At 45.6% G+C, this 21,307-nt stretch overlaps 1 protein-coding gene across 1 annotated transcript in view; it reads left to right on the plus strand.

Annotated features, from left to right (window-relative positions):
- The first annotated feature begins 1,016 nt into the window (after positions 1-1,016).
- LOC108534983 (neurexin-3) overlaps positions 1,017-21,307 on the plus strand; it is a 766,104-nt gene continuing 745,813 nt past the window's right edge. Inside the window, exon 1 of the mRNA XM_017880661.1 lies at positions 1,017-1,997. Within this exon, the coding sequence (XP_017736150.1) occupies positions 1,289-1,997 (709 nt within the window). The 5' untranslated portion in view covers positions 1,017-1,288. The remainder of the gene's footprint in view (positions 1,998-21,307) is intronic.

Raw genomic sequence — 21,307 nt, forward strand, 5'->3', positions numbered from 1 at the left:
TTTTTTTTTTTACAGAGTAAAATAACCCTCCTCTCAATATTCAGTAAGAGAGGAGGATTATTTTACTCATTACTCACCTTCCAGTTTATTTTTACTGATTTTTATAAACATTTCTTTCACAAATTTAGGGGTAGCACTTTGCCTTAGGCTTCCTACAGTGAGTTGTCAAATCGAAAAGGAAAAATCTAGAAAAAAATTTAATGTCATTTGCATGCTTTTAATCGGCAAATAAGTAAAAATTAGGTGTGAGCCTTTGAATACATAAAATGTTAGCACTTATCTTAAAAATACATTTTGGCAATGTGACCTTGTGATGTGAATATTATAATAATGTGCTGATACGGCTTTGGGGATTTTCATTATTTTTACATATGGAAAACCTGAGTGCATTGTTAGGACCTGGGCTCGGGTCTTATAGTAGCTCTGGAAGAACCCGGAGCCTCCCTCCTGTTTGAAGCACTAAGCGCTGTAGCAATCACTAGAATAGCTTGGCTTGAAGTCGGCATTCCATCAATACTTGGATGCAATGTTTTCCTGATATATGGCCCTAATCTTCCTCTCCTTCTCCCTCCCCTTCTTCCCACAGGTCTTTTCTCTGGAGTCCTGGGAGGCAAGTTATGGGCAGCACTGCCTCTGGCCGCACCATGAAGCCTGAGTCTGCTTGCTCTCTGCCCTGGGCCCTGCTCTGTCTGAGCATTGGGCTTCTAGCTGCCCTCCTCCCCACAGCCTGCTGCTGCTAGGAGGTAGAACTTTAGGACTGGTCCTTGGCCTGTTTCTACCTGTCACCTGGCTCACCTCACCACTCACTCCTCCTCCATCACAGCACCCCGGCCCTGTCCCTGGCCTCCCTGGCTAGGGCGTTTGGAGGTCCGTTGGGAGGAGTGCATTGCTGAAGACTTCTTCCTACTCTCCTGCACCTTCTCCTCCTTGAGTCAAGGCCTCCGGATCCACATGGATAGCTGAGATCTTTTCTTGGAGAAAGACGCTTTCCTCTTTACTCTAGTCCCTCACTTCCCCACCTGATTTTCCTCCTCTTCTGCTGGTCCTATCTTTTTCTACTGCCTTTATTCAATTTCTTGCTTGTGTGCCCCTCTGGGACTCTCTTGTACACTTTCCTCCCTCTCCACCATCTCAGGATCTGTGTGTGTGCTGCCTTCCTCCTGTGTGCTTTCTGTCCCCCCCATCTCCATCTTGTCTTCCTCTCCCACTTCTATTGCCAAAGGGAGAGATCCTCTCTGGGCTGTTCCCTGGCCTGTCTGCTCCTCTGGGCTCTGTCCCAGCAGCCACAATGAGTTCCACACTCCACTCGGTTTTCTTCACCCTGAAGGTCAGCATCCTGCTGGGGTCTCTGCTGGGGCTCTGCCTGGGCCTTGAGTTCATGGGCCTCCCCAACCAGTGGGCCCGCTACCTCCGCTGGGATGCTAGCACGCGCAGCGACCTGAGTTTTCAGTTCAAGACCAACGTCTCTACGGGTCTGCTTCTCTACCTGGATGATGGCGGTGTCTGCGACTTCCTATGCCTCTCCCTGGTGGATGGCCGCGTTCAGCTCCGCTTCAGCATGGACTGTGCTGAGACTGCTGTGCTATCCAACAAGCAGGTGAATGATAGCAGCTGGCACTTCCTCATGGTGAGCCGCGACCGCCTGCGCACAGTGCTGATGCTTGACGGCGAGGGCCAGTCTGGGGAGCTGCAGCCCCAGCGGCCCTACATGGATGTGGTCAGTGACTTGTTCCTTGGTGGAGTCCCTGCTGACATACGACCTTCTGCCCTGACCCTTGATGGAGTACAGGCCATGCCCGGCTTCAAGGGATTAATTCTGGATCTCAAGTATGGAAACTCGGAGCCTCGGCTTCTAGGGAGCCAGGGTGTCCAGTTGGATGCTGAGGGACCCTGTGGTGAGCGTCCCTGTGAAAATGGTGGGATCTGCTTTCTCTTGGATGGCCACCCCACCTGTGACTGTTCTACCACTGGCTATGGTGGCAAGCTCTGCTCAGAAGGTAAGACCCTCTCCCTCTCTTGCTAGAGACCCACCCATGGGATAGCTGAGGCTGGGGCTCCTGATAGAAACCAGTTCTATATGGATGCACATCTTTAGCTGCATGTTAGATCACTGGGCCCCTTGCCCTGAGGAGACAGTGGAAATCCTTTGCCTACTCTCAGTGGAGAATTGAATCTGTCAGATCTCAGCAGGAGGAGAATCCTGGCCCCTGAACCCTGGGCTCTGTACCCTACTCAGAGGGTTAGATGAAGTAGGGTCTGTCCCAGCTTGGCCCCTCTCACTGCAGCACCGTTTATCACAGTCAACCCAGGGCAAGAAATCAGATAGAAACTGGCAAATTTCGGCTAGGCAAGGTGGCTCACACCTGTAATCCTGGCACTTTGGGAGGCCGAAGTGGGCAGATCACTTGAGGTCAGGAGCTGGAGACCAGCCTGGCCAACGTGGTGAAACCCTGTCTCTACTAAAAATACAAAAATTAGCTGGGCATGGTGGCCCACGCCTGTAGTCACAGCTACTCTCAAGGCTGAGGCAGGATAATGGCTCTAACCTGGGAGGTGGGGGTTGCAGTGAGCTGCGATGTCACCACTGCACTCCAGCCTGGGTGACAGAGTGAGACTGTCTCAAAAAAGAAAAAACAAAAACAGAAATTGCCAAATTTCTACCTGTGTCTGTCCTGACCCCTTGAGGTTTGGACCCTTAGGGATAGTTGGGAAACTCCCCATCACTTCCTCTTAATCATCCCTCACATAAAGAATGCCTGTGTAAAGAAAAATGAACCCAGTTCCTTTGTGGCCCACCCCACCTCCCAACCCTCCAGGAGGTGTCTGAAAGGTGAATGAGGCATCTGAGCCAGGCCCTTCTTGCCTCTTTGTTTTGTCAATGAGGATTTCTCACATGAGGTACCTCTTTAGATGTGGTTCCCTTTCCCATCCTCTCCATGTACTGAGAACATTGCAAAGAGGAACAGAGATTGATTGACTACAGCCTTTTTCAGCCAAGCCTCCAAGGGAGCTGAGAGTATACAGCATGTCTGGAGAACCTCCCAGGTTCAACTGTGGCTTCCCAAGGAGAAGCAGGGAGGCACAAAGGCTTAGGCTGCCCTCCCTTGCTCACCAAATCCTGACTGTTTGGGATTAGAGCTAAGAGAGGTGGCTCAAACTTTCATTCGACAAATACTTAAAATCCAGATTCCTGGATTCCTAGACTCACTCATGGCTTAGATTTGGGTAGCAGGAACTGCTGGAGAAGCTGAGAACGGACCATACAGGTATGTATGTTGAGAAGTTAGGGTGACAGGAGGCAAGGAAGTCACATTTCCTCCTCTCCTTTTTGGGTTAAGCCCTGGATTCTCTTAGACGGGTTTTATGTTGCCATCCCCTACTGGTCTCTTTGTGGAGGTGATGTGAGGTATAGGGCAGAACAGTGGTTCTCAACTTAGCTGCATGTTAGGATTGTCTTGGGGGAGTTTAAACTCCAGACCACACCCCAGGCTAATTAAATCAGAATCTCTTGGCATGGGATCCAAGCATCTGTACATTTTTAAAGCTCTCCACATAATTCCAATGCACAATCAAGGTTAAGAAATAACAAGTACAAGATCAAGGGAGGCCAGATGGCTGGTGCCAGGTGGGTGGTGCCAGGTGGGTGTGGCCAGGTGAGTGCCTTGCCACTGACTCCCAAGATCTCTTCATTCAGGTAAGGCCCTGCTACCTTGGGATTTGTAATTAAAAACTGCAGGTGTTCCTTAAGTGTTTCCAGAACATCCCAACCCCTAAAGCAGGTTGTGCTTGATGTGAGCTTCAGCTATCAGTGGCTATTTAAGAATATTTAAAAAAATTAAAAGAAAATTTATTTCCCAAGCGGTACCTGCTGGAGACTAGAACACATCAGAGGTCTTGTCATGCATGGGCTATTGCAGGAGCTGCCTGGGTCTCCACTCCTTTCTTCTAATGAGTTAGGCATCACATCTTTCTCCCTGTGGGTGGGCTGTCAGAGCTGGAGATGCCAGGCATCTATACTGTCCTTATTTGGCTTCTGTTTTTCCTCCACTGAACCCACTGGGAGAAAGGGGGTGGAGAAGAGGCAACCCCAGTCTACAAACCATTTTGGGAATGTGGTTATTGAAGTGCTTCTCACAAGCAGGTGCCTTCTGGAGCTGACTGCTGTTCCAGAGCTTCTTGGCTTTGGAGAAAGTTCTGCCTGAAGACGCTGACATGATCACTTGCTTTCTTATTCGTCCAGAGGATCTGTTCTGTTCTCAAAACTTGTATTGAAAGCTGGCATTCTTCCTTTCTAGGGACCAGGGTGTTTGCAAGTGTGCTGTTAACTTGCTGATTATCCCTGATTGCATTTTTGTGTTTAAAAAGAACTCATTTCCTTGGGGCAGGTTTGGATCAGCACTTTTCTGCAGGAAAAAAAAAATCTCTATACTGTATATGTATACAATTTTCTTTTCTCTTCTTTTCCTTTTTATATTTTGTGTGTGTTCCAGTTCCCAGTGGAATTTCTTCAGAGCAGATTGTGTGCCGTTGGTTTTTAATAGCTAAATGCAATATGTATATTTTAATAATTGTTTTTTTTTTCCTACAAGGTTCAGATCATCTCCTGGCTACGGATTGATACCCCTATCTGTAGAAGGCAAACACACAGCCTAACTCATTTATTCTCCTGGTACATAAACAGAGTAAATAAACTGCCATAACAGTAACACTTGGCTGGCTTGGAACACAGCAGTGCAAAGGTTGAGGTGAGAGAGGATGTTGCAGGAGGTAACAGAATCTCCTGTTGATTACTTGGAGCCTGTTGATCCTGGTAATTGTTATCATGTCTAATCAATCACAAAAATGGATCGCAGACTATTAGAAAATAACTGTTGCCTCCACACATAGTTAATTTTTAGAAAGTACGCAGGAAAAACTCACCTGTAAAATGTGAAGGGAAAGGAAATCACAGCAGCTGCTAAGTGTCAAACAGATCTACACAAAACAAGATAATGTCTGCCCATTTTTCCAAAGATAATGTGGTGAAGTGGTTAGAGAGAAATGCATCCATTCTCCCCACCCAACCTCTGCTGAATTGTCCACGTCACAGCACTGAATCCAGGTGGCTTATTCCCAGCAGGCAGAATGTGCACCAAGCACCTCTTGTCTCAATTTGCAGGCTAGGCCCTGCTATTTGATGGTGTTAGGGTTTGCACCTGGCATGAAAGGTCCATTTTGTACTTCATGCTTTAGCAGTTCAAAGAGTAGGGAGAGCTGCGAGGGCCTCTGCAGGTTCAGATGGATGTGGTCAGCTCATTGGAGTCACCTTCTGTGGTCCATTAGCTCCTAGCCCACCTGCGGTGTTGCTGTTTGCTTGGCTCGTCTGGCTCTCCATGCCTTGTTGGCTCCAAAATGTCATCATGCTGCACCCCAGGAAGAATGTGCAGGCCCATCTCTTTTATGTGCTTTGGGCTATTTTGGTTCCCCATTGGGTATATTCCCTAGGTAAGACCCAGAAGACACAGGAGGTAGTTGCTTTGGGAGAGTTTGGACCTATGGGTATGAGGTAATAGACACAGTATCTTCTCTTTCATTTGGTGAAAGACTATTAGCTCTGGCTGCAGACTGAATCCCACACAGCTTACTTGGGAAAACTTTATTCCAAATTATAGTCACATTGAACATTGTGGAGAATGATGGACAGAGAAGAGGCCCTAGATTTTTTACATCTGGGTGTTATGTCTATAAATAAAATGCTTTGGTGGTCAACTAGACTTGTTCATGTTGACATTTAGTCTTGCCTTTTCAGTGGTGATTTTAAAATTATGTATATCTGGTTTGGAATATAGTGGAGCTATGGTGTGACATTTTCATCTGGCTTTTTGTTTAGCTCAGCCTGTCCTGTTATGGGCAGCCTTGAAGCTCAGTGGCTAATGAAGAGGTATCCTCAGCTCCCTCTAGAGAGCAGTCCCCTCATGGGTCATTGAGAGTTTGTCAGCACCTTGGAATAAGTTTAAACTTGTTTATTTTTCAAACATTCTTGGTTATGAATGTGCATGTATTGAATTACTCAACAACCTTATGGTTGTGAAGAATTGATTCAGTGCTAAGTTGTATAAATTTCAGGACCAGTGTCTCTGAAGAGTTCATTTAGTATGAAGTCAGCCTGTGGCAGGTTGGGTGGAGCCAGGGGACAATGGAGAAGCTTTCATAGGTGGATCTCTACTCCCAAATCTACCTATGTCATATATCACTCATGCCAAAACATTTCATATTGATTCAGTAGAGGGATAAGGTTGATTCAGTACAGGGATAAGGTTTTAGTATACCAAGAAAGAAAAAGTTGATTACTTGTCTTCTGTCTTGTCCTGCAGACTTGAGTGGGTGCCCAGACCAGAAGTGGTTTGTCTCGAGACTTAACTGTTACCTTTTCAAGTATTGGAATCCTCTAGTGATGTGTCGTGGTGGGTGTTGGTGATAGGGACCACAGCCTTGTTATATGCACACTGTTGTGTGGTCCTCAGTAGTGACTGTCCCCGCTCCCTCCTGCTGTCTGAAGCTCAGATCCTACTTAGGTCAGTTTGATTGATGGCTCAACACCACTGTGTGGCCTTTGCATGCCTTCCTGAAAGTGAATTTCAATTACCTTTTTTTTTTTTTTTTATTGAGAATTTATGACTCTTGCCCCATCTCTCAAAGCCAGGACTAGGATGGAATAGCATATACCAAGAGGAGGCTGCTTATTCCTGAGCATTTGCTGAGATCCAGAGACATCAGATACTGTAGTGAAGGGACCAGTGGTTGCCTCAGTTGGATCCTCCTGGTTTGGGCACTTGTGTAAGAACCGGGTCATTTCCTCTTCCTCTCCACAGTGCACATGCTGCTTGAATTATAACATGGCATTGTTCCTAATCTGTGTCAACTCTGAATGGCTTTGAGAAGGGGCGGTGGACTGCAGGGAAGTGGTGCGTAATCGGAGAGTAAAGGATTACTCCTTTCTAAGTCTTCCCTGGTTTGGGGAAGAGAGAACAGAAACAAGGCCTTAAAATGTACACAAAGGAGGGACTGCTGCTTCTGAGACTTGATTCCCCACCCAGCATTCAGGCTTTCCATGGGACCAGCCTGCCTCTCCACCAGCCCAGCCAGCAGGGGCTGTCACTAAATGGAGCCTGAATAGGGGTCTGATTGCTCCTTTTTCCTCCTTTCCTCCTGATTACCAAGTGAGATTTCCTGGGTATACTGTATGCTAAACGGCAGAGCAGCCGCCTGCCACTTGCTTCAATTATCCCTCTTTTAACTGCTGAGGGAAAAGCAGTTTTTAAAAATCTCCCCCCTACCCCAGCATCTCTGCCTCCTTTAACAAAATAAGACCCTTCTTCCATGTTCCCCCTTCAATGAGGTGAAAGCAGCCTTCTCCTTTTGCAGAAACTGCACACCAGCTGCAGGCTGCAAAGAGGGTGGGCAGTGGATAATGCTTTGGTCCAAATTCAGCAAGGCTGAGGGTCAGGCAGGCATTTTGCCAGGAGCCTCAGAGTAGCACGTGAACTTGCATTTGCATTTGGTAATGAGATACCACAGGCCCAATGCTGGGGGCTAATTATTTTCAAGACCCCTATCTCCCTTTGCAGCCTGCTCCAGAAAGATGGTTTCCAGTTTCTGGGGCAGCTGTCCTTCAGCTGGGTCCTCTTTCTCCTTCACAGGGCAGATGAGGTGGGGTGGGGTTGCAGGTTGCACTTGGGTGAAGGGACTAACGTCACCCCCTTTACTTGTAGTCACTGGTGCCACAGTGTGGGTCCCTCACAACGAGGCCCCGGAGGCAGAGCTCTGGAGTGAGGGAGGCTTTAGGGCAGGGCTCCAAAGGTCGAGTGCCCTTCCTTACACAAAATAATAATGATATTATTACCATTGCTCTTATTAAATACCACCCTGCACCTGACATCTAGGTGCTTTTTATATTCATTGGCTCATCTGTTCCTCACAAAACTCCTATGAAGTTAATATCATTAGCTCCATTTTACAGATGAGGAAACTGAGGAACCGAGAAATTTGGAACTTGAACCACGTTTAGCATAGTGGATAAGGGTATGGCTGCTGGAGGGAAAATGATCCTGACTTAAATTTGAGCTTGTCTCCTTACATGTTGTATAGCTCTGGAGAAGGTTTTTGAAGCCTCAGTGGCTTCTTTAGTAATAATAATAGCTAATAATCACAGAGCACTGGCTCCAGGCCCACACTGTCGTAGGTGCTTTTCATTCACTAGCTCTTGAAACCCTCACGACCACTCTTGACATGCTATTATGATTCTCATTTTTTTGGATAAGGAAACTAGGGGGCAAGAGGTTAAATAACTTGCCCAAGATCATGCAGGTATTAAGAGGGAGAGGTGCAATTTGTGTCTAGGCAGTCTGGCTTCAGAGCCTACACTGTCAACCACCATGCTATCTTGACTCTCAGTGAAATAGGAATCATAAAGAAATCATACATCATGGAGTTGTTGAGAGGATTAAATGAGATAAAACTTGAAGTTATCTGCCTACACTCCAGGAAAGAGCAAGTTCTGACTCTGGGCTGTTGGTCTCCTGGCCCGTGTAAGAACAAACTGCACATCAATTTGGTTTCACAGGAGATTTGATGCTTTCTTTTAAGTGACCCCTGCCTCCACCAGTTTCCCTTATCCCAGTCTGAAAGGTGGTAGAGATAAAAGGAGGGGAAATTTGGAAGTGTACAGAATCCAATTTCATTGCCATTTGCTCCTGCCCAAGACCATGGGGTGCTGACAATGGTTGTGACTGCAGGATTGGATTCAGGGCTCTGCCTGCAAACGTATGGTATTCTGGCCTCAGCAGCCACCCAGTGAGGGAGGTAGGGCAGGCCTTAGCATCCCACTGAATAGATGAGGAGACTCAGACTCTGAACTTGTTGTGGGTACAAGGGTATGAGGGCAAGTGTGGATGCTGCCTGTTGGGCAGCCATCTCTAGGACCTGAGAGCCCAGACCCCCAATGTGGCATTTTACCTCTGCCCGTGGGCTCCCTTCATGAACACGAATGGCCTGTGTCTCTGTTGTGAGATGGAGCATTGCCTCCGTGGATGCAGATGATAAGCAAAATGTCAAGTTGCTGGTGCAGGAGGCTATCAGCTTGGTCTGTCCCAGGGGCCTTGTTCCTTCTAGCCAGAGAGAGATAAAGAAGGAAAATAGGAAAGAAAATGAAAATGAATGAATATGAGTACAGTATTCAATTCCCAGCCTCAAGACTCTGGTTTTAGTGAAGTGACTGGGATTGGACCCAAGGGTCTGGAGGTAGTTGGAGCACAGATACACCACACCAGAGCTTCACTAGACAGGATGACCTCTTCAGACTTACCTTTGGTTTCCCAGGTACCAGGCAATGCCCATTACCTCACTCAGGGTTGGTGGTGAGAGTTGGAGTTCCTGGATTCCTCTGTCAAACTCCTCCTAGCTTTCCTGCCTTCAGCTTCTCTCCTCACATAATAAAACCAATCTTTCTCTGTGTTTCTTCTTGTCTTTTCCCTTGTGTGTGTGAGAAGGGTCGAGATGATTACAGAGGCGGATTTGCCACGAAACTAAGCCTTTCGTGCATTCTCAGTTGCACGGGTCCCTTGTAAGTCCCCACACCTAATTTCATATTTGCAATTTCTTTTTCTTAAGGAGTCCCAAATATCATAAGCACCAGGTCCCACCTCTGTGGATCCCCCTCTGTTAACGTGACTTGTTGCTGTCCGGTGACAGCAATGTTGCTCTAAGTGTATGTGTGATTTTCTTTTTTTCTTCTAACCAGTGACCATTCATCACAGACACATTTTCCACTTCATAACCACCATAGGTGGACGAATCAGAACTAGGGAGTACAGGAGGGTGCAGGGAATATAGGAATGTCATTTGGGAAGGTGTGGTGGGAAGAGGAGATTCCTAGGATATCCACTGGGTAAAGGGAGGAAATGTTTGGAAATATTTGCTGTAGATTTAGAGGAACAAGGTGGTATTTGGACAGAGGGATCACTCTAGTCATCCTCCTGAGGGTTTTTTCCCTGCTGAAGTTGGGAGGTTTAATTTGCTGTGGCTCACAAGGTAAGAGGGAGTGGGGGGTACGCTGGGAACTGTGTTGCAGGTGTCAGGCTGTGGCTGGCAGAGGAGAAGGACAAAGTGTGGCTCTGCAGGCCTGTCCCCCTGGTCTCTTTGGGAACTGCACTGCCAGTGGGTTGTCATTGCTGTTGTTCTCCAGAAATTGATGTCTTTGAGTGACCTATTTAAAAGCAATACGGAGCCCCCTTTAAATGTGTCATGTCTGTATCTGCTCTCAAATCTTGACTGTGGCCACAGTGTTCCTAAATAATGTATCTTCCAAAGTTTTTTTCTTTTTTCTTTTTGAATCCTGGAACAGGTACCAGTAGCTTTTAAAAGCAAGCTGACTTCATAGTCATCCAGAGAAACTACCCAGTTTCACTCTATGGCAAAACTTACTTTGTATCTAGTCCTAGAAATTGTGAACCCTTTGGCTTTTTGGGGGAAAAACAGTGCACCAAGCAAAGGTATGCAAGGGCATAAAGAAGGTAAAGATGAAAGAGAGGGAGGGACAAGAACTGTAGGCAATGTAAAGCTCCTGGCTCAAGTTTTCTAGCTGTGAAATGCATGTAGGATCCTTTTGGTTTTACTGAGAGTCTAATTTAAGTACAGTGTCTTTGTAGCTAAGAAAATGACCCTGGGGAGTTTTCCTTTAAGTTGCTTGATGAGACGCTATTCATCCGATCCTCTCCTGACGCTTTTGCCTCTGATCTGCCAGTTTGGTTCTCCTGAAGTTGTTCTGTTTGCCCGTGTGATGTCCTTAGAAGACAGAGTCCCAACAGCCCTGTGGTTGGTTGTTGATAATATGGGACTGGTGTCTCCACTCTAGCAAGCAGTACATTTCAGGCAAGTCTGCAGTCTCTCCTCCAGGTACAATTGGAAATGTGTTGCTTGCAGCTCTTGGAGAATAGAAGAAGTGCAGTGAGAGTGTATACAGCTCATTTACTTAATAAGTTGCTTTCAAATAGAAAGGAGTACCCCACTTGTGAGGAGGGATAAGCTGGAAAGCAAAGCTGAGATCACTTCTTTGTGATCCACATCATGGAAAAAGGGTTGGACAGGCTGGGAGGTTACCAGACACTCAGTTTCTTCCTTCCTCCTCGTTCTCTCAGGCTTCTTTTCTTTCCAGACGGGGCCCTGTATCTTGCATGGTTAACCTTGAGAGTTAAGAGAATGGGAAAGAGTGGGCTTGGAGGGTGCTGAGCTCTGACCTGTGGAATCCTTGAAAGACAAATCCTCCCATAGTCTGTTTGCTCTGTCTGGGCCAAAAAGACAAGGCTGGAGTTTAGGCAGAGGTGTTGTACAATCACACGGTGTAATTTGACTCACTGCTTATTTTAAGGAAGCACACTGAAATTTGGGGAGATTCTGGTGTTGCAGGAGAAATCTGTGAGGGATGAAGTGTGGATCGTGTGACCCTCTTAGAGGATGCTAAGACATTTAGTATAATATATTGCTTTCTAGCTGTGACTTTGCCTTAGGTAATGCACTGGAAACCAAGGTACATTATAAGGTATCATGGGAGTCCGGACACTGTGGCTCATGCCTACAATCCTAGTACTTTGGGAGGCTGATGATGGAGGATTGCTTGAGCCCAGGGGTTTGAGGCCTGCCTGGGCAATGTAGTGAGATATCAGCTGTACAAATAATTGAAAAATTAGCCAGGCAAGGTGGTGCATGCCTGTGGTGCCAGCTACTTGGGAAGCTGAGGTGGGAGGATTGCTTGAACCTAGGAGATTGAGGCTGCAGTGAGCTGAGATCACACCACTGTACTTTAGCCTGGGCAACAGAGTGAGACTCATGTCAGAAAAAAACTAATCATGGGATAATAAGTTTAAAGGGGACTTCAGAAGTCATTGGATCTAACTACTCATTTCTCATCCTCCTCTGCACTGTGTAAAATGAGCCTTTCCCCCTTACGCCCCCCACCCCCCCACAAAAAGAAACACCCTCCTAGGCCAACTGCAATAATGGGAGCTTGGTCAGCTTTTCATGGCAGCCCTGTGATGTATCGCTCTCAATGCGTGGTATCAGGGAGCTGCTTCTTTCTTTCGCCCCAGGCCGCTTTCTCAGTGGTACCTCATTCTATTTAACGAGGTAATCTGACCTTGCAATGCAGCCATAGGATGGGTGGGTTGATCCTAACAGTTCTGAATGATGCTTTGCAGGAATTAACCCTAGTGCCAAAGTAAAATTCATAAGGGATTCTCTAATATGGTGCCAGCAGTACACATACCACTGAGTTATTTAGAATTAACTGCTTATGATTAATCTGAAACAATGTGGGAGGGCTTGATGTAGGAAGAGATTTGATGTAAGCAGGTGACTCATACTCCAGTCATTTTGGTTCTGGGGAGTTTGCACTGTGAAAGATTCGTGGTTAGCCCCATCTCTGACTCTTTTGTCAGTGCCTCATTTTATCCCTCTGTGATGTCCCATCTTCCCCCATACCCAAATAGGTTTTTAGCATCTCTGAATTTCCAAGGAGCTTCCTGGAAATCCTGAATTTCTCTGCAATGAAAAGATGGGGGCTGCGTGCAGCGGCTCATGCCTGTAATCCCAGCACTTTGGGAGGCCGAGGCAGGCGGATCACAAGGTTGGGAGATCGAGACAATCCTGGCCAACATAGTGAAACCCAGTCTCTACTAAAAATACAAAAATTAGCTGAGTGTGGTGGCCGGTGCCTGTAATCCTGGCTACTTGGGAGGCTGAGGCAGGATAATCGCTTGAACCCAGGAGGTGGAGGTTATAGTGAGCCGAGATTGTGCCGTTGCACTCCAGCCCAGGCGACAGTGTGAGACTCCGTCTCAAAAAACAAAATAAAACGAAAAGATGTGAAGTTCTGGAATACAATGGAGAAGATGAAAAGGGGATTGGATTAGACTTGCCTAACAAGCCCATCCTGGTAGCCAGAGTCAGACACGCCAACAGAAATGAAGATTTCGCTAAAAGGCCTAGCAGTATTTTTTTTCTTCTTTTTTTTTTTAGAAGATAAGAACGTGACATGAAGCACTATTGAGTACCTGCTCTTGGAGACAGGCCTTGGAAGAATATGTCCTTTGTGAAAATGCTTCCTACTTTGCCAGGTTGCTCTGGGTATCTCATGTTTTTGGCACTGTTGGGCAGAAGTCTCCCAGGGAAAGGGCTTAGGCAGGGCTGGAAGATCTTGCTCTCACATTGGCATAGACTGGAAACCTGCCAAGCAAATTCACTCCTGCACCCTAAAGGGGATGAGGCTAGTTTGGCCGTCAGCCATCTCCCCATTGACAGTCATTTTCCTGAAACAGTAGCAGGAAAAAAAAAAAAAAAAAAAAAAGAACTCATCTCATCATTTTGTGGTTTAAAATAGTTTACTTTTAAGAGCAAAGCCCACAGACATCATTTTGAGTCCAAGAACTGAAATGTAGCAAGAGTCACCAACTCGTCTGTGGTCTCATTGTGCAGCCAGGCCTCGGACCACACACGTGTGCTGGGAAGTGGGCGTGACCACCTCACACCATCATGTGGTCCTTGCCACATGGGCAGAGAATGGCTGAGTTTTAGTTGCTGTGGAAACTTTGCTATTTGCTCATCCTGATGTTGAGTTTTCAGCCTTGTGTTAACGCAGATTGGGGCTATTTTTTCCTTGTGTAGAATATATAACCAGTGGCTACATTTTCATGTGTCTCTTGGCTCCCTTTGGCTTTTCTATCCTTAATGCAAGTTGCGATTGCTCAACTGGGTTTCCTGATTGCTGTGGCAGGAGTATGTGAGAAGGTATTCTCTTTGGGAACTGTGATACATGAAGCCAAGGGTGGGGGACTCTGTTTCCCTTAGTTAATGCACTTACAGGCTTGTGTGCTAAATGTCATGTCTCTGACAAAAAGCAGGTACTCAATAAATGTTTGTTGCCTTAATCACATTGTGTGTATATGCATGTTTTGTACGTGTACATGTGTCTGTGTTCATATATGTGTGTGTGTGTGCTCCCTAATGTGTGGTGGATGGAGGCAGTTCCCAGGAATATGAACTCAAGAATATCTGTTGAATAAATTGATCAATGAAGTCAGGTCCAATCGGACCACACTGGCCACTGTTGGAAACACCTTCTTACTTTTAATGGGAAAAGCGTCAGTTTTGTTGTGGGACAGATTTTGTTGAATCTGTGTCAAGCACATACACATTCCGCTTGGTTTGATCTAGTTGAGGATGAACTAGAAAGACTTTTTTTGGTTTGTTTACAAACCAATGATTTCCTATAACAATTATAGGCAGTAGCCAGCCTGGGACCATGTCAGTGCAGTGGAATGGCTGTTTGAGGCAGGCACATTGTTGTCACTGGAGATGGAGAGGCCCCCCTCGCTCATGTGCATTCCCTGGGGAAGATGGAGCTCACTAGAGACAGGATAATTATCCTCAGATATCGGAAGTGCTGCCATGCAAAGGAGGAGGATGATACACTGGCGGGAAAGCCGAAGGAATCTGAGCCACAGAGGAAGAATTCTCTGATGGTTAGAGGTGCTGGACCACAGAACACACAGCTTTGGCAAGCTCTTTTCCCAAAAGGGGCACAGCAGGTGCTTTTGTGAAGCTGTCAGGAGCATGTGCCAGCATGTGCATGCCTTCAATCCAAGGACTCTGTGGTTTTGGGGTCTTGGTAGCCAGGCCTACCCTCATGTTTGATCACGTACATCATGCATCCCCTTTCAGGGGGTGAGGAAGATTATTCTCTAGATCAGTGGCCTCCAAATAGGGCACAGGCCAAGACCATTTTTTGGGGGTGCAGGATCTGACTTCATTGATTAATTTGTTCAACAGATGATATTGAGCTCATATTCCTGGGAACCTGCATCCATCCAACATACATAAGTTAACAATGCATTGATAACTCACATGCAAGTTTTTTAATAAGTAAATATGCATCTGTTGTGAGAGCGTAGTAAATTTTTCTTTCTCGTGGGGAATTTGTTCAGAGAGAGTGGGAGGCCACTGACCAACACTCAAATCTACCTTTATCTCTCTTTAATTGGTTATAGTTACTCATGACTGCCTGTAGCAATCCCTTACCCCCAGGGCTTGCAGCTTTCAGGGGCAGGTGATACCTAAGGCATTCCTGTTGCCAGTGGTGTATGTGTTGGGCTCCTCACCTCTGCCTTCACCTCTGCCTATGGTGGTCTTGATTGACCTGCCGGGTGGCTCCGAGGGCTCCATGGGGAGATACTCCAGTCACAGTTCCTTCTTTAGAGGCCTCACTCTGTTCAGGATTACTAATGCTATTGTTTTTGGTATGAAAACTATGGTATGAGCATTTGCTGGGGCACCTTCGTTTTGTGTAAGAGAGCAAAGCCTCTGAACTATCTCCAAGCTTTTTCAAAGCAATCTTTGATGTGTAATCATCTGCTTGTTGGGACAGGCCATCTCTTTATTGGAATAAGTTTATTCATCTGACATTCACTGCATGGATGTCTGTAATGTACCAGTGTGATTCCTGCCCTTAAGGGACTTATGGTCTAGTGGGGAAGCTTGTCAGGCAAAGAAGTATATAGCACATATCATATCTGCCTGTAATAGCAGGCAGAATGTTTGTAAAGCAGCTTAAAAGGGAACGTGTTGTCCTACCTGGGTGTGGGTATGCGCATGTGCACTTGGGGTGAGAGTTAGGGATTAGAGGCAACTTTGCAGAGCAAATTCTTGGGCAGGGCTTGGAAGCTTTAATTGGGAGACTGGGAGGAAAGGACATTCAGGGCAGCTCTATGAGAGAGCAGCACGCTGTTTCCAGTTGTTTGCGGTAGTTAATGTGGTTGGACCAAAGAATTGAGGCCAATGGAACGGTAAGGAGAGGATGAGTTAGGGAGGGAACGTTTTAACTGCTTTGTAGGAATTTTGGACATTATTTTTTCCACAACTGGGAACCATTGGAAGTTTTCAGTTGAATTGTGACACAGTCAGATTTGAATTTTAGAAAGATGACTCTAGGACCAGTTTGTACAATGGATTAATGATAGAAAGGCTTGAGCAGGGAAGATAGATAGAAGCTATTGTGTGGTTTTGGTGAGAGAGGAGTCTGTATTAAGGGGTGGGTAGTGATGGAAGAAGGACCGATTACAGAGATATCAAGGAGAGGAACTTAATGATTAGACAGGCATTAATTTTAGTTTTGGAATCAGATTGTCTGTCACACACTAAACTGCAAATTTGGGCAAAGAATTTCACTTCTCTGTATTTCCATTTTGCCATCTGTGAAATGGGGATGATAGTAGTGTGTACCATTTAGGACTATTATGAAGTTTCAATGAGACAGTGCACGTAGAGTGCTCAGGACAATGCTTGGCACATAACAAACCCTTAGTGAATGTTAGCCATTATTGTAATTGAAGAGAGAAAGACAGAACTTCAATAATATGCCCTTCTGGTTGTAGGAATATAGCACTGGAAGGCCATTGTGAGGAGCAGGTTTGGGGTGAAGATGAGAGAGGAGTAAAAATAGATTTTGATTTGGCCATAGCCTGCCTTCTCTTCAGAGCCTATAGGACCCTTGTGGGGAGATGTACAGGGGCAGGTGGGGGCAATTTTGGCATTGGCTAGGGGAGGACGGGGGCTGCCACAAGTGTCAGGGTGGTTGTTGTCGTGGTGGGAAAGGCCTGGACATGGATAAGGCTGTCCAGGGAAGGAATGTAGGTTAGAGGAAAAGGAGCCTAAATGCAGAAACTTTGGGAACTGTAATATTTAGGATCGTGGGGGAAAGGAATCCATAAGATAGACTACAGCAGATACCCAGACATGTAGAAGGAAACTAGGAGTGAAAAAAAATGCTTTAAAATTCTTCACTGGTGAATACATGAAAGAGTATACCTTCTTAACCTGGTTGAAATTGGGGCATGCATTTGAAAACAATAAAATGATAAAGAATTACATCATTTAGTTTCAAAAACTATTCACGTTGGTTTTTCTTCTTCTACCTTCCATGTAGTAAGGTCTGTTCATTTAAGAACATTCCTGGCTGGGCACGGTGGCTCACACCTGTAATCCCAGCACTTTGGGAGACTGAGGCGGAAGAATCACAAGGTCAGGAGTTCGAGACCAGCCTGGCCACCATGGTGAAACGCCGTCTCTACTAAAAATACAAAAAATTAGCTGGGCCTGGTGGCGGGCACCTGTAATCCCAGCTACTTGGGAGGCTGAGGCAGGGGAATCGCTTGAACCCGGGAGGTGGAGGTTGCAATGAGCCGAGATTGTGCTGCTGCACTCCAACCTGGGTGACAGTGTGAGACTCCATCTCAAAAAAAAAAAAAAAAAAAAAAAAAAAAAAAAAAAAAAAAAAAAAAAAAAAAAAAAAAAATCCTACGAATAGAAACTTGTGTCTTATATGCAGGTGATGGTGAACCTGAGGGTTTTGAATGTTGTTGCACATGATGGAGTTTCTGGCTGTTAGAACATCAGGGTCCCATAAGAGCAAGAACTCAAAGATCTGAAAGAAACAAATGCAAAGAAATGAAGTGACTTACCCAAGATCAGCAAACTGGTATTCTAATTTGAACCTTGCACTTTTTTGAGACCATGTGAGTTAAAGATGATTAAACATGAAATGCTTTGGCTAAGTTTTTCTTAGGGTCTGGTGTAGAACCCTTGGGGGTGCCAGTGCTAAAGCTCAGCTCAAAGCCATACACCTCTAAGGATCGAGGGAAGAAATTCCCCTACCTCTGGTCTCTGTGGGCTGAAAGAGCGAGATGCCCACACAGGAGATGCTGGAAGCCCTGGCTCAGCTAGCAATATAAGTGCTGGTAATTAATTCACTTGTGCTTTCTTTATCTCTGCCCAGGGATGGGATGCTTGGAAAGACAGTAAAATAATTTAAGGAAATTGAGGCTCAACTCTGGTTGCCTGCTTGCTGCCCTTCCTTCTGCCTTCAACTGTCTAGGACTGGGGGTGGGGGCTGTGTCTGTGCTCTGAATGCTTGCTGTGCATCAGTTTTCCAGGAATTTCAGGACACAGGAATTATCACCCAGCTGTGTTGTGTGTTGCTGTTCAGCAATCTGAAGTTGCTTATCTAGCGTAAATCAGAATGGGGAGCCTAGGGAGGAGGGGGAACGCCTTCATTTTTCGAAGCAGAAGAAATTGAGGTGTTAGGGGCCCAGCTGGTATGCGATGAGAACCAAGAAATGGAGCCTACATGGACATGCATGCTTTACACAAATTCTCTTACTGAAACTTGGCGATGTTATCAGAAAGGTACCTCTTTCCACCTCATCCAACAATAATGCACACTATTTGAGGTTCACTCTGTGTCAGGAGAAGCATTGGCGGTAAGACTGGTGAGCAACACAGGCACATCCTGCAGCTTAATTAACCAAGCAATTATAGAGTGGTGTATGCTTTAAAGGAGCCTATGTATAACAGCAATCTCTATGGGTTTATTGGTGCCTCTTCACATAAGGCAGAGAAAAGACCCTGTGAAGTTCAGGAGTGTGATTAAGATACTCCAAGGAATCAAACACAGGAGGTCCAGGGCTTTTGCTGTAGTCACTGTTCTCAGACTGGCTCTCCTAGCTTGGGTCTGTTGGCTGAGGACCACAGATGAGGCCAGTAGACTTGGGACTTAGACTTCTAAGTTTAGTGCCCAGCTCTAATCATGCTCCCAAGTAGGCCTTGATGATGCATTTTAATTTCATGCAAGTTGATATGGTTTGACTCTGTGTCCCCACCCAAATCTCATCTTGTAGCTCCCATAATTCCCACATGTTGTGGAAGGGAGCCAGTGGGAGATAATTGAATCATGGGAGCAGGTCTTTCCCATGCTATTGTCATGATAGTGAATAAGTCCTCCAAGATCTGATGGTTTTAAAAACAGGAGTTTCCCTGCGCACAATCTCTTCTCTTGTCTGCCGCCGTGTGAGTTGTGCCTGTCACCTTCCACCAAGATCGTGAGGCCTCCCCAGCCATGTGGAACTGTAGGTCCAATAAACCTCTTTCTTTTGTAAATGCCCAGTCTCGGGTATGTCTTTATCAGCAGCTTAATAATAGACTAATGCACAAGTCTTATGATTTGTTACCTTCTTATTTTGATCAGGTAAATTTAATAATAATGACAGTTAACTAATTCTCGTGAAGCACTTACTATGTGCTGGGGACTGGTCTAAGTATGTTCATATGTGACTTCCTTTCATTCTCCCAGTTGCTCCTATCCAGGAAGCAGATGGTGGTTGTCCTGGTTTTACAGATGTGGAAACTGTAGCTGAAGAGAGAAAGCAGTCTATCTAAGGAAAGAGCCCAGGCAGTGGATGTGCAGTTTGAGCTCTTTACTCATCTCTCTCTGCCACCCCCTGTTCAATCTGGCATTGAATGGGGGCTCCTGTGGATATCACTGTCCTAGGCTGGCCTAGCTGGGGTGTCTCTAGCATGCAAAGACACTGCCAGTATTCATTGACCTGTCTTTTGACCTTCTCCCTCTCTTGCACATAATTGATGTTGCTCTGCTCTGATCCTGAGTCAGACACATATTCTTCAAAGAGAAACGTACAAGCTGCCCTGGACTGCTTTTTATTCTATTGTCTTATTCCATCTCACTGGCCATCATTGAGATGGATCTAGAACCATGCTTGGGCTAGAATCCCATATTCTCTCCAACTTTTAAAACTTATGACCTCCAGGTAATTTTTGTTATTGTTTTTGTTAGTCAGTTGTCCACCACTATCCAAAAGGCTTTTTATCAAGCTGTAGTGGAAATCTTTTACTTGTATTAAATTGTAAAGTGAATATTATTTTGATTACATTGTACAGTGAATATTATTTCAATTTATGTATTTCCCCAACTCATGCGTTTTATTGCTTTACCCCTTCCCCCTCTTAAGCATCATAATCCAACCTTCTTTTATGAAATTGACTTAGGGAGGCAAGGTGACTTACAATGGGTCATTCAGGTAGCAAGTGCTGGGGACTGGGACTAGAACCCAAATATCCTAACTCCCAGCCTAACACTCATTCCCCTATATCACTCTGAAAAAAGATTTTGGCTAAGGAGAATTGATTGATTCAAAAGAACATCAATTGCCAAGCACAATCAGGGGTGATCAAAACAGTTATGGTGCCTGTCTGCAATGAGCTTACAAATGAGTGAAATCTTTTTATGGAAAACATAAACCAGTAAGTGTGTAATTATTTATGATGAGTGCTGTAGATGGAAGAACAGAGTGAGGGGAAATCTAATGAAAACCAGGGTAGTCAGGGAGGTCTTTCTGAGGAGGTGACATCCAAAGATGAGAAGGAGCAGGGAGAAAGCCAGGGAGCAGGGCTGTATGTGTTCATTGTCATCTGCTTGGCTGAAGAACAAGATTGGTTAGTTTAATACCCTTGGCCAGAACTATGTCTTTCACTTTCATGTGTTTGCTTGGAGTATGGTTGATGGGTAGTGATGGATGGATGGATAGAGGGATGGGTGGATGACTGACTGGGGATGGGAAAAGAGAGAAGCCGTCAGTGTGATAGGATGAAGGCAGCTGACCTTGGCTGGTAAGTGGACACACACATGGCCCTCTCCTTCCAGAGTGCAGAATCTTGGAGGTGAGGATTTGGGGGTAGAATGTCTATGTAAAGGAAGCTCTCTTGCGGGAGAAGGGCAAAAATGAAGGGCTGCTGGGACAAGAAAGCGATAGTGTAATTTGCCACCAGCCTTGAGAAACTTATTGCTCAAATAGCTGCACCATGTGGCTCCAATCCATAGTGCCATAGATCAACCTGAAAATTCCCGAATAGCTTCTCCTTCTTCTTAATGTCTCAGTCCTGCCCTCCCAGGTCCTCCCACTTGCCACAGTGTGTTTTCTGGGTACATGAAGAGAAATGGGATGTTGTCTTGATAGATCTATGCTCTTCAGCTGTTGTTTCCAGGGACATTTATATTCCAGAACATCTAAAGGGTTCTCAACTTAGAGGAGTAGTGGAAAATGAGGCTGGGGAGTCAGCCTGATTCTCGATGGGCCATTCTTCCTTGGTTTTAGGCCAACATCTATTGACTTATTACTACACTTCGGGCACTGTGAATAGCTTTACCTTTTATTCCCATTTTACAGATGAGGAGACTGAAACCCAGAGACTTCCCAATCTACCCTCCACCCAGTAGTACAAAGATACACAAGGAGCTAAAGTGAAGTTTGTCCATCCTGCATGAAAACAATAAAAGTAAACAAACAATGTAGTACATTTTTGGTGAAGTCACTTTTTTTGTTTTGTTTTGTTTTGTTTCTGGGATATGCCCTTTTATTTTGGGGCATGA

The sequence above is a fragment of the Rhinopithecus bieti genome, unplaced genomic scaffold (genome assembly GCF_001698545.2).
Source record: "Rhinopithecus bieti isolate Rb0 unplaced genomic scaffold, ASM169854v2 scaffold_11380, whole genome shotgun sequence".
NCBI lineage: Eukaryota > Metazoa > Chordata > Mammalia > Primates > Cercopithecidae > Rhinopithecus > Rhinopithecus bieti.